General features: G+C 43.8%; 1 protein-coding gene across 2 annotated transcripts in view; it reads right to left on the bottom strand.

Moving 5' to 3' along the window:
• pik3c2b (phosphatidylinositol-4-phosphate 3-kinase, catalytic subunit type 2 beta) overlaps positions 1-14,246 on the bottom strand; it is a 98,324-nt gene that overhangs the window by 9,571 nt on the left and 74,507 nt on the right. For both annotated transcript variants that reach the window (XM_079511297.1, XM_079511298.1), the window contains exons 19-29: positions 12,988-13,168; positions 12,663-12,770; positions 11,898-11,990; positions 9,183-9,312; positions 8,798-8,934; positions 6,778-6,947; positions 6,219-6,375; positions 5,253-5,362; positions 4,534-4,735; positions 3,041-3,165; positions 2,167-2,284 (exon numbers count right to left, since the gene is read on the bottom strand). In XM_079511297.1, the coding sequence (XP_079367423.1) occupies positions 2,167-2,284; positions 3,041-3,165; positions 4,534-4,735; positions 5,253-5,362; positions 6,219-6,375; positions 6,778-6,947; positions 8,798-8,934; positions 9,183-9,312; positions 11,898-11,990; positions 12,663-12,770; positions 12,988-13,168 (1,531 nt within the window). The remainder of the gene's footprint in view (positions 1-2,166; positions 2,285-3,040; positions 3,166-4,533; positions 4,736-5,252; positions 5,363-6,218; positions 6,376-6,777; positions 6,948-8,797; positions 8,935-9,182; positions 9,313-11,897; positions 11,991-12,662; positions 12,771-12,987; positions 13,169-14,246) is intronic.

Below are 14,246 nucleotides of genomic sequence, written 5' to 3'. Positions count from 1 at the left end.
TCTGGTCGGGAGCTGTCGTACGCTTTGTCCTCACCTGTTTTTCTGTCGTAGAACAGCGGAGCAGCATTGTCTGAACTGCTGACACGCTGTCACAGGCATCTAAACATATGTTTTCACTCCTAAAATGTTAATATAAAACTGTATGTATATACATGTAAAAAGAAAAAGAAAAAGAGAGATTTCCAACTTTACAAGTAATTAAAATCGCGCAATTAAAAACAATATAACATGTTTACAATGTATTAGTTTGTGCTTAATCAAACAGTGCTTTACTGGCCTTGTTATGCGAGCGCACTTGTGAGATGATTTGGGAGCGCATCGCATGCGGCATGAGCGTGACATCAGATGCCTATAGAATCACTGTGATATTATTTTTAAAAAAGGCACATGGACTGCACGCCTTTATTTCCAAGTGACAATCATACAGCTTGCCTATTTGCAATTGTAGCAGGCTATAGGCGTAAGGGGCTTAATCATTCACCATTTAAATAAGCGCTTTGACAGTTCAGATAAAAGCGAGATCATTTTCGGGGGTCGGGAGGCGTGCGTCGCCAGCCCAGGCCAGCACATACCGGCACACATGCAAACCTTCATCCATATGTTTATGATTCGTTCATCAATGATCAAATCACTCCATAAACGTTGATTATGACTGCCTTGACGACATGGTAGCCTATCTCTCATGCAGGCATCACTGACTCACCCACAGGACTTATCACAGCAGTGCGCAGTCTCACTGATCGCCTTCGCCGTGCACTGCGCACGAATGGGTAAAATTATTATAGGCCTACAAACGTATTCCATTCATGGCGATGCGATGTGTCATGTAGCCTTGAGGTGCGTGCGTGCGTGCGTGGACATGACAGAAAGGCAAGCGAGGTGAGAGGGAAACAGGTGAGAGGGAATTATTTAATTCATGCAGGTGTTCGTTCTTTATTTATTTAAGATACAACACACCAGTTAGTTGGGCTTGCAAGTTGTGTGTGTGTGTGTGTGTGTGTGTGTGTGTGTGTGTGTATGAGAGAGGGGGGTGAGGCCGGCAGTACGTTTTTCCTGTATCCATGGTTTCCAGGTCGTATTGCAGTTGTTCATGTCGCAAAAACGAGGGCGAGGCTTGATTTCATAGGGCGTGCCAGATAGATTTCAGCCGTCACATTTATAAACGTCCGAACGAAATTAAGGAAGAAACAGCTGTCTGCGATCACTTTGTAAATGCCGACCCGACGTGGGTGTACTACGAATCCTACACTCGAATTTGGGGCAGATTTTACACTCGATTGATAAATGAGGGCCTTAGTCTGACACTTAATATGTTGCTCTCCTATTGCAAATTCCTCCAAATGAGAAGCTTAAGCATGAGCTGCAATCTTACAGAGCGTTTTAAAGTAGACTATACCATAAATGCTGTGTTCATGTAAATGCTGTGTTAATATCTGAAAGAACTGACATTACATTTACCAGTCCAGACAAATGGATTAACCCATTTAGACCCGAGAACAGATTCCACAAATGTCTTCTAAATCCTAACCTGAAAAACCTGTTTCTGTCATTGGTTGGTGCTCAACCTGTTTCATGTCAAGGACCCTCAAAATGATCTGAATTTGGCCGCAGACCCCCCCCATCTAAAAATATGTAGTTCAAGCAAAGATTTGAGTTAAAAATGTTCGCTGTGAAAGAATATATATTCAAAGATTTGCGCCACATTTTCAAAAAAGCAGATCTACAAGCTTTTAGCGCGGCACTCGGTGCTTGTAGATCTGCTTTTTTTCAACAGCTAAAGTATAACATAATGCTTAAAACACCAAAAGGGGTTCCCGCCCTGAATGCGTTAAACAGGATAGGCCTGATACAGTAGAGCATATTAGGCTCCCCACCCTGTGTGTGTGTGTGTGTGTGTGTGTGCGAGAGTGCGCGCAAGTTCCTGTGTGCATTGCATAGAGAGATACGTGCCTTCAGTGCAGGGAGGGGCTGATTTCTAAGAAACCAGTGAGTCAAACTGAAACCACACAACCACACACACACACACACACACACACACACACACACACACACACACACACACACACACACACACACACACACACACACACACACACACACACACACACACACACACACACACACACACACACACACGCACACACACACACACACACACACACACACCTGAGCGACGTCGGGAGCAGCGTGGACCAGGTGCCAGACGTAGCCGTTCAGCTCGTCTTTCCTCCTGTCCGCCATGGCCTCTCCGCGCAGGCGGCCAATCACAAAGCGGCTGGGGAAGCTGAACGAGGACACAAATAGAGCAGCTGGGATCAGAACATAGTGATTACATAATGACATTTGTAACGTATACAAAGATACGTTTGTTTCACAAGATCAAGCTGTGCATTAAATACCAGGACTGCATGCCAGGGCATATTGATTCTATAATAGTGGTTCTCAAAGTATGGTCCAGAGACCCCCTGGGGTCCCTTGAAAAGGTTCCCTTGCTGAATGATTGAGAGTTCTATCAACTCTTGATTTAACTCTCAAAGTTATGGAAGTCTGTGGCCAAACTGGGGTTCTCAAGAAAGTTTGAGAACCACTATTATTTTTTTGTATCCATTTAGAAATTCCATAAATTATATGAAAAGAAAAACTTTTAAGAACTAGTGAAAATAACAACTGGGATTTAAGATCTCTCTTTTGGGTCTCAAGCTAAAACGTTTGGGAACAATTTAGACATTTAGCAGACTCTCTTAATCCAAAGCGACTTGCAGTAAGCAAGAACAAGTACAACACATGGTAATACATCAAATAAATGCATATAAATACAGTCATCAAGGATCATAAGCAAGCTAAGAACCTAACAACAGTGGAATATCTGTACAAATAAACTAGTGTGTGTATGACATACAGTCATACAGTCATAGTATGTGTCCGTGGGTGAATAATGTATGCTATCTGTATGCGAATATGTGTGTGTGTGGGTGTGGGTGTGGGTGTGGGTGGGTGTGTGCGTGTGCGTGTGCGTGTGCGTGTGCGTGTGTGCGTGTACCTGGGTAGTTTGGTGGAGGGGAAGATGAGGCGTAGTTTACTGTGCAGTTCTTGGAACTCTTCAAAGGTTCTCTGTACCAACGCTGCCCCCTGCTGGCTTTCTCTCTCCACCTTCACTACAAACGCCTGGAGAAGGTCAAAGAGGCTCTTTAGAAGTGCACAAATATAGCCTGGGTTCCAGCCTGGGTTCCAGCCTGATTGGCAGTTCCGCGGATCTGAAAATGTCACTATGCTAATCACTGCAAAGTGACATTTCAGACCCGCGGAACGCAGAAAATCAGGCTGGAACTCAGGCTAGCACAAATACATTATAACTGTGAAATATCTATAATTTTATCAGAGCAAATCATAATAAATGTCTTTGTCTAGTCACAGCTTTGAGCCATATACTGTACATAAACATTCACCATGTTGTTGGCTGTATTTGTAGATTTTGTATTTACAGTATACATTCTCTTATATTGAAAACATCAGCGTGGTTAAAGGCCTATTCATAGTCTGGATTTTCGGTGGTGAGGTGACCACCGCTCCGGTGGTGAGGTGACCACCGGAGCTGAAATAACGTTGAGCGGTGGTGAGTAAAAACAGAGAGAAGGGCTGGAGAGGTGGCGGTGGTTTGCTCTTCACCGCGGCTCGTGACGTCATGTTGTAGTTCGGTGGTCACCTAACCACCGAAAATCCGGACTATGTATGAGCCTTAAGTCAGACAATTGAATTTGACTCAATAAGCACTATAACATGTATTGAAATGCAATGATAACAACTTTGATAACTTTTCATTCATTCATTCATTTAAAGGACTAAGCATGCCAGACCTCTGGCAAAAGGCACACATCTTCAGTGAAGCCCTGAACCTAACGATGCCACTCAAGCACTCCGGAAGTGATACGGATGAGGGGAACTCACATAGCCCTTGCTGGGGCTGTAGGTGTGGAGGATGTGTTGAGGTGAACTCACATAGCCCTTGCTGGGGCTGTAGGAGCGAATGTGTTGAGGTGAACTCACATAGCCCTTGCTGGGGCTGTAGGTGTGGAGGATTTGTTGAGGTGAACTCACATAGCCCTTGCTGGGGCTGTAGGAGTGAATGTGTTGAGGGGAACTCACATAGCCCTTGCTGGGGCTGTAGGAGTGAATGTGTTGAGGGGAACTCACATAGCCCTTGCTGGGGCTGTAGGAGTGAATGTGTTGAGGGGAACTCACATAGCCCTTGCTGGGGCTGTAGGAGCGAATGTGTTGAGAGGAACTCACATAGCCCTTGCTGGGGCTGTAGGAGCGAATGTGTTGAGGGGAACTCACATAGCCCTTGCTGGGGCTGTAGGAGCGAATGTGTTGAGGTGAACTCACATAGCCCTTGCTGGGGCTGTAGGTGTGGAGGATGTGTTGAGGGGAACTCACATAGCCCTTGCTGGGGCTGTAGGAGCGAATGTGTTGAGGTGAACTCACATAGCCCTTGCTGGGAGTGTAGGTGGGGAGGATGTGTTGAGGGGAACTCACATAGCCCTTGCTGGGGCTGTAGGTGCGGATGTGTTTGCAAACGTAGAGGTTCCTGATGAGGCCGTCGGTCTTCACGGTGTGGACCCGCGGCGCGAAGGACAACACGGCCAGCTCCTCGGACGAGGCGAACTTCATCTGCGCCAAGTTGTGGATGAAGAAGTTGAGCTTGGTGGCTACGCTGCCCAGACTGGACTCGATCAGCCTGGGTGAAGACAATAAACAGTGTTAGGAGGATAGGAGGGGTGAGGGTTTAAAAGGAGGGGTGAGGGTTGAAAAGGAGCCATGGTAGAAGGGAGATTATATTAGAATAGTAACAAAATACGCTAAGATGAAGAGAGATGGAGGAAGAACAGAGAGAGAGAGAGAGAGAGAGAGAGAGAGAGACAGAGAGAGTGTGTGGGAACACATTTATATAGTACATTTCAGATAAAAACAATATTATATTATTATAATTATATATTATAATATTATATTATTATATTAATTAAGTGCATTGCATTTTACATGACGGTAAGATAACATGCACCAAAAAATAATAATAAATAAGATGAGCAAAACTACATATAAAAATGTAAACATTCCTAATGTTGCTTGATAGAACTAAGAACAAAAAAACATTGCATGGATGCACCTGGGATCAGGATGCTCCTGGGACGTATCGCATGAGATGTGTGTGTGTGTGTGTGTGTGTGTGTGTGTGTGTGTGTGTGTGTCTTTACCTTGTGAAATACATGGTAGCGTCGGACTCCGACTCGTGGGGTCTCAGTGCGTCATAAACATACTTCAGATCCTCCAGGTCAGACAGTTCTGGTATACCACAAGACAGCATCTACACAGCACGCACGCACACGCACACGCACACACACACACACACACACACACACACACACACACAGACACACACACACAGACAGACACAGACACAGACACAGACACAGACACAGACACAGACACAGCACACAGACACACACACACACACACACACACACACACAGACACAGACACAGACACACCTTGAACAATGTCCTTGAAAACTGCAGGTCTGCTACAAGCTCTATTAAGTCCACATTGAAGTCCTTTCTATTTGCCGCTGGCTTTTATTGAGATTGTATTTTAAATAATCTATTAATAATTTCTTCTGCACTATTCTCTTGTCTTTCCGTTGTAATTTAAATTTCTCTGATTTTAAACTGTATTTAATGCCGTCTTAATGCTTAATGTTTTGTGCAAAGTACTTGAATGTAGCTGAAATCTGCCATACAAATACACTTGCCTTGTTTTGAAGTGGAAGTCCAATGCTTACTTTAACAAGGCTTGACAAATGTGCTAAGCTTTGTAAATGTGTTTTGGTGAATAACAACTATTATTATGAAGCACTGTAGAACTCACCAGTAATACGGTGTAAACAATACTCAAATCGTAATAAAACTCACTATCGTTGCGTCCCGGCTCGCAATGACGGTGTGGGTTATTGTTATGATGGCAGTGCACATGCATCAAGTTGCATATACTGTATGTTTGTGTGTGTGCAAGAAATAAACTCTGAATGAATAGAAACGTCAAACAAAGACTCATTATTTGGTAGTGCTAGGAAGACAAGTAAATGTTTGTGCTGTAGAGACAGACAGACAGAGAGAGAGAGAGAGGTACGTGTGTGCGTGCGTGCGTGTGTGCGGGCGCCTCACCAGGCCCAGCAGGTTGAGGAAGAGGTGTGCGTGCTTGCGGATCAGATTGTAGGCTTCACAGCAGAGGTCCACGAAGTCGTGGAAGCGACTGGAAGGTTTGTCGCCTCCATTGATCACGTAGGCCATGTCTGAGGTGAAGACGAACGGAGCGCGGTCCCTGCCAATCACATCACACATACACACCAACCACAATTAATGAAATACAAAGACAAAATATACTAAATCCCCTTTTGTAAACAGGTCTACTTTAAACATCTTTAACAATGTTTAGAGTGTTTTTTTTTATAGATATGATCATCATGGTCATTGTAGGAATTCAGCTATCCAGTCAAACCCTAGTCAAACACACAGGCTTCATTCTTTTTCTGGACAAAGGGTGCAAATTTCAAATTGTGTTATCCACTACAAATACTATTAACCTTGAGTGAATGCAGCTTCTTCCAGCTGTGAAATGCCCCTATAACTACAGTACTCATTCTACTCAAGTAAATGTACTTAAGTTACTGTCCTCCACCACCACCACCGTCGTCGTCGTCGTCACAGGCCGGGAGGTACTCACCGTTTGATGTTTCCGAACATCTGCGCGTGTCCCAGGAACTTGCCAAAGTCGATGTGGAACATGTGTCCGCTGGTCTTCAGCATGATGTTGTCGTTATGGCGGTCGCAGATGCCCAGGATGTAGGTGGCCACGCAGCAGCCCGCACACGAGTAGATGAAGTTCTCCACCGCCTGGACCAAACACATGGCAGAGGGTTTAGCCCATTGAGACCTGAGGACGACATCTGTGTCGCCTTATTAGCAGATCTACAAGCTCATAGTGCGCCACCGAGTGGCACGCTACGAGCTTGTAGGTCTGCTATTTTTGAAAAATCGCGAAAATATTTATTTCAGAAAACTGGAGGATTTAGAAGATTTTTTTTAAATTTTGAGGTCAGGCCTAAATGGGTTAAAGTGTCAGTTTCACATAGTTTGATCATTCCACTGCAGGCCTCTAGTGCGAGGGCAATGAACTGGTTCACCCATCCTTCCATATCTTCCACTACACGTTGGGTGGAGCTGGGGACAAGATGTGATCTTCCACTACATGTTGGGTGGAGCTGGGGACAAGATGTGATCTTCCACTACATGTTGGGTGGAGCTGGGGACAAGATGTGATCTTCCACTACATGTTGGGTGGAGCTGGGGACAAGATGTGATCTTCCACTACATGTTGGGTGGAGCTGGGGACAAGATGTGATCCCAGTTGTGCCTTGAGGACTACAGGAAGTATCACTTCCTGTTCAATGGGAACACATGGTTTAGAAAAAACTTTTGATTTTGAAAATTCTTTCTAATTTTGACTGAAGTAGAACATGTACTGTATTGCTCCACAAAGACGTGTGTGTGTGTGTGTGAGAGAGTGAAAGACTGCATCATATTTAAAGCCAGCATGTGTGTGTGTGTGTGTGTGTGTGTGTGTGTGTGTGTGTGGTTGGTGATACTTTGCCAGTAATAATGAATGGTATTTAAGTGAGAGCCAGAACCCAGACAAATTACACGGCTTACTTGCAATTCTGTAAGCATGGCATAATTACACATAAAGGTTACAATAATGACATGTTTTAGAGTGGAATCAGTGGATGAGAGTGAAAGACTGCATCATATTTAAAGCCAGAATGTGTGTATGTGTGTGTGTGTGTGTGTGTGTGTGTGTGTGTGTGTGTGTGTGTGTGTGTGTGTGTGTGTGTGTGTGTTTGAGCAGAACGTAAACTCTGTGTTATCATCGTGAGATAGAGTGGAAGAGAGAGACAGTAAAAGAAAATAGAGTGCGCCACACGTTTTCAAATGTCGGTACATTTAAAAACCTTCGGAGCATGAACCAGTGTGCAGAGTCAGACTCCCCGGCACCCAAACTAGTGAAAATAGCAGATCTACAAGCTTGTACATCGGCTATTTTCACTACTACTTAAACATTTGTTTTCTAATTTATGGAATATATTAGATTTTTCTTTGATTTCTTCATGAAATTACTGATACTGCTCATGCTGCTCCTCAGTGTGGTTGTGTTTGTTATGAACCTTCTCATACTGCTCCTCAGTGGAGTTGTGTTTGTTATAAAGAGAGGCAGGTACCTTCTCATACTGCTCCTCAGTGTGGTTGTGTTTGTTATGAAGAGAGGAGGGTACCTTCTCATACTGCTCCTCAGTGGGGTTGTGTTTGTTATGAAGAGAGGAGGGTACCTTCTCATACTGCTCCTCAGTGTGGTTGTGTTTGTTATGAAGAGAGGAGGGTACCTTCTCATACTGCTCCTCAGTGTGGTTGTGTTTGTTATGAAGAGAGGAGGGTACCTTCTCATACTGCTCCTCAGTGGGGTTGTGTTTGTTATGAAGAGAGGAGGGTACCTTCTCATACTGCTCCTCAGTGGGGTTGTTATAAAGAGAGGCTGGTACCTTCTCATGCTGCTCCTCAGTGTGGTTGTTATAAAGAGAGGCGGGTACCTTCTCATACTGCTCCTCAGTGTGTTTGTTATAAAGAGAGGTGGGTACCTTCTCATACTGCTCCTCAGTGGGGTTGTGTTTGTTATAAAGAGAGGCGGGTACCTTCTCATACTGCTCCTCAGTGGGGTTGTACTTCTGCAGCCAGTCTGCCAGCGGGCGGTCTTTGAAGGAACCCGTCACTCCGTGCTCCACCTGGATCTTCCGCAGCGTCTCAGCCTGGGGAATCATCTCCACCATGCCTAGCGCGCGCACGCGCACACACACAGACACACACACACACACACACACACACACACACACCGATTTTATTAAAGAACAATAGCAGATGCAAATCTACACAGTGTATTTGTTTCTGTTGCAGCAGCTCTCTAGTGGTCGTCTCGTCTTTTCTATGAATGGGAAACGTTCTCATCTTGCTGAGCACCAAACCGTGTGTGTGTGTGTGTGTGTGTGTGTGTGTGTGTGTGTGTGTGTGTGTCTGCCTCACCTCTCCCTCGCCCGGTGGAGAAGCACCTGAAGATGACCATCCTCATGTCCAGGCCCTCCTGGATCCAGATCTTGTTCATGATGCGGATGATCTGCAGGGTGAGCATGTCCTGCCGCAGGTCATCCCCTGACTGGACATATACAGACGTCACGGGGGAAGCATATTATTATCTTATTAGGAGTCAAAGAAAATGTTTCACACATTGTTGCCATGAAGCTGTAATGATGCTAATGCTCAATCCACCAGCAGGCGTTCAGTGCTGTCCGTGGTCGAATGACTAATATTACTCTGGGTCTTAGGACTAATGACCAATATGACTCTGATTCTTTAGGACTAATGACTAATATGACTCTGGGTCTTAGGACTAATGACCAATATGACTCTGGTTCTTTAGGACTAATGACTAGGGCTGTGAATCTTTGAGTGTCCCACGATTCGATTCGATTCAGATTATTGGGGTCACGATTCGATTCAAAATGATTCTCGATTCAATACATAGGATTTCATCACAATCTACTCCAGTCTTGAACTGAAGTGACTACAGTAACTTGAAAATGACTGAAGACATGATGTTTACTGTGATTAGGGTAAGCTTACATTTCATATCACAGACACCATGTAGTGAAAACTCCTGTAACTGTAACCAGAAATCTAAATCTAAAAATAATTATTAATCGATTTTGAATCGTTCATAACGGAATCGCGATTCTAATTCTAATCGATTTTTTCTTTAGGACTAATGACTAATATGACTCTGGGTCTTAGGACTAATGACCAATATGACTCTGGTTCTTAGGACTAATGACCAATATGACTCTGGTTCTTAGGACTAATGACCAATATGACTCTGGTTCTTAGGACTAATGACCAATATGACTCTGGTTCTTTAGGACTAATGACCAATATGACTCTGGTTCTTAGGACTAATGACCAATATGACTCTGGTTCTTAGGACTAATGACCAATATGACTCTGGTTCTTTAGGACTAATGACCAATATGACTCTGGTTCTTAGGACTAATGACCAATATTACTCTGGTTCTTAGGACTAATGACCAATATGACTCTGGTTCTTAGGACTAATGACCAATATGACTCTGGTTCTTTAGGACTAATGACCAATATGACTCTGGTTCTTAGGACTAATGACCAATATGACTCTGGTTCTTAGGACTAATGACCAATATGACTCTGGGTCTTAGGACTAATGACCAATATGACTCTGGTTCTTTAGGACTAATGACCAATATGACTCTGGTTCTTAGGACTAATGACCAATATGACTCTGGTTCTTAGGACTAATGACCAATATGACTCTGGTTCTTAGGACTAATGACCAATATGACTCTGGGTTTTAGGACTAATGACCAATATGACTCTGGTTCTTAGGACTAATGACCAATATGACTCTGGTTCTTAGGACTAATGACCAATATGACTCTGGTTCTTAGGACTAATGACCAATATGACTCTGGTTCTTAGGACTAATGACCAATATGACTCTGGTTCTTTAGGACTAATGACCAATATGACTCTGGGTCTTAGGACTAATGACCAATATGACTCTGGTTCTTTAGGACTAATGACCAATATGACTCTGGTTCTTAGGACTAATGACCAATATGACTCTGGTTCTTAGGACTAATGACCAATATGACTCTGGGTTTTAGGACTAATGACCAATATGACTCTGGTTCTTAGGACTAATGACCAATATGACTCTGGTTCTTAGGACTAATGACCAATATGACTCTGGTTCTTAGGACTAATGACCAATATGACTCTGGTTCTTAGGACTAATGACCAATATGACTCTGGTTCTTAGGACTAATGACCAATATGACTCTGGTTCTTAGGACTAATGACCAATATGACTCTGGTTCTTAGGACTAATGACCAATATGACTCTGGTTCTTAGGACTAATGACCAATATGACTATGGGTCTTAGGACTAATGACCAATATGACTCTGGTTCTTAGGACTAATGACCAATGACAATCTCTCAACAACAGATTCCGAGCTGCGCTAGTGAATCTGTCGACAGGGGGCATTCAGTAACGAGTGTACATTGGAGATTAGTGGGATTAAAACATGCGCCATCATGTGTTATCCACACTCTATTGGGTGGCACCCCAAACCCCCAGAAGCAAATTCAAGGACACAAACGGCAAAGAGTGCTGTTTTTTTCAGTCTTTTTTTTGACGATGGGTTCCCTGATTGTTGACAATGCGACTCTCGTACTGGTGTCTCTTTACCTTTCATTCCCGGTGTCTTCTCGTTATCCGTTTTTGTCTTTTGCATTATTGGTGTAATTGCCGTGGTGACAACATTTTCCCTTGTGGGATCAATAAAGTCCACTCTATTTTATTTACTGTTGTCACAGCTCTACGGCACCCAGGTGGATTTTATCGATTCTCAAAGGCGATGTAAAGAGAAAGTTAAAGCAAGCACAGCGACAACAATACAGAGCATAATTTACTCTGCTCCGCCTTCCACTAGATCATGAAATCCAACGTGATAGAGATAGAGCCTATAATGGACAAAAACACTAGCCAGTCAGAGCACGGATATCCCTCCGGACTAAGGGATTTGGGATAAAAAGTAACTTCTGGTGGATTCAACCATTGGGGAGCTTAAAATAAGCACTTTTTGAACACACAGTTATTTAGTCTATGATGGAATAGTGGAAAGTGTGTGTGTGTGTGTGTGTGTACCTTAAATATAACATTGATGTTGTCTCCGTGTGGGTCTAGGTTCAAGAAGGACAGCTTGAGAGGCACAGCGTTGGAGTTGAAGAAGGAACACGACTATCAGCATCAGACAAAGAACACAATGAAAGAAGAGGTATTAGCTTAGCAGCGATCAATAGTGATTGGCGATGGAAAAAAAACAAGTATGCATGCACGCACACGCACACACACGCACATTATGAAGCCTTCAGTATCCTATCACTTTAACAGTATAATGCCCTCACTACCCGCATACCTGACTAACTAGTAACTACCTGAGCGACACCCACAACCACAATACTAGAGGGAGAGAAAACGACGATCTGGTACCACCCATGTTCTATAGCATGGCCACCCAGGCATGGCATGCCCTGACCCCCTCCCTCAAAAAAACAGGTCTACAATTACACCTATAAGCAGGCCCACTCTGTACATACAGTGTTTTATTTTTCCTGTGATATTGATTTATTTATTTATTTTTTTCCTGTGATATTGAATTTTGTTGCTATTCTTCATGTCATGTCTATGAATTGATTATCCCTTTTAGACTGAGTGTTTGACTGTACTCGGTTGCTGTTTTTACATTTATGTCTAATAAACTATTCAATCAATCAATCAATCAATCAATGAAGCTTCAGTAATTGGGGCATCAATGGACCCCCAAATGGTCATACTGAGCCCAATCAAGCGGTTTCATGTCCAGTATGTAGTCCCTAAGTGTGGCATAGGTTTGGCTGAATTTTTGAGTACCTGGATGTTGATGGCTTTGACGAGCATGGCAGGGTTGAGGGGCAGTCGACAGTTACTGTTGACCGTGAAGAACTGCTTCACCTCATCCAGACCTTCTCTGAGGACAGTCTACACACACGCGCACACACACACGAAACAATGAAGAAATCAAAGAAAAGGCAAATAAATTCCATAAATAAAGTACCGGTAGTATAGCAGAATGGAGGCTAAAAGGTTTGGGAAGCACTGCCTCGGTATTGATCACCAAGAAGACAGTATCCCATCATCACCCACCTGTCGATTAGAAGGGCCAAGAAGACACAGGCAGTATCCCATCATCACCCACCTGTCGATTAGAAGGGTTGGCATCGCGGACCTTCTGGGCGACCTTGGCCAGTACCGTCACCAGCCAGGCCTGCCGGTCGAACTCCTCGCGGAGTCCCCGCCCCACGCAGCACAGCAGCGCTGCTAGGAGGTGCTGGTACCTCCCGCTGAACTGGCTGTCCTGCAGGGCATCCTTCAAAAGCCTGATGGTGGAATGAGAGGCAATTTAGCCATTAAGACCTGAGGCAGATAAAAACTAAAAGGTCCTACCAGTTTTCTGATGTTTCTATGTCAGTGGTTCTCAATTTGTTTTCATGTCAAGGATCCCACAATTATATATACGTGGCCATGGATGGCAACTCAAAATATGTTGTTCCAGGGCCCCATCAGAAGCAAAGATTTGAGTTAAAAACGTTTGCTGTGAAAGAATATATATTGAAAAGTTTTGCACTCATTTTCACGATTTTTCTAAAATAGCAGATCCGACTATTCTCAGTGAAAGTTTGCCCCAGAATCTGGGACGATAGGGTTCAAGCCGCTGCCACTTTACGCCAGTAAACGTAACAACATTTGACTTAGTCAGCCTGACACTCAGTTCATTTGTGAGTCTCTGAAAGGCTTAAGATAAAATAGATTTTTATCAAGGTCTTTTCTCAGGGTTTCTGTGTGATTTCTTTTACAAATGAAAATGAGCCTCGACTTTCAAAATGTGTAAAAATGTAAAAATGCCAAGCAAGAGGAGAATGGCTTTAGGAAGCTAACTGTAGGAAGAGGAGAATGGCTTTAGGAAGCTAACTGTAGGAAGAGGAGAATGGCTTTAGGAAGCTAACTGTAGGAAGAGGAGAATGGCTTTAGGAAGCTAACTGTAGGAAGAGGAGAATGGCTTTAGGAAGCTAACTGTAGGAAGAGGAGAATGGCTTTAGGAAGCTAACTGTAGGAAGAGGAGAATGGCTTTAGGAAGCTAACTGTAGGAAGAGGAGAATGGCTTTAGGAAGCTAACTGTAGGAAGAGGAGAATGGCTTTAGGAAGCTAACTGTAGGAAGAGGAGAATGGCTTTAGGAAGCTAACTGTAGGAAGAGGAGAATGGCTTTAGGAAGCTAACTGTAGGAAGAGGAGAATGGCTTTAGGAAGCTAACTGTAGGAAGAGGAGAATGGCTTTAGGAAGCTAACTGTAGGAAGAGGAGAATGGCTTTAGGAAGCTAACTGTAGGAAGAGGAGAATGGCTTTAGGAAGCTAACTGTAGGAAGAGGAGAATGGCTTTAGGAAGCTAACTGTAGGAAG

This window comes from Electrona antarctica, assembly GCF_951216825.1.
Source record: "Electrona antarctica genome assembly, chromosome: 9".
Taxonomy (NCBI): Eukaryota; Metazoa; Chordata; class Actinopteri; order Myctophiformes; family Myctophidae; genus Electrona; species Electrona antarctica.
This window is presented reverse-complemented; position numbering and strand designations above follow the sequence as displayed.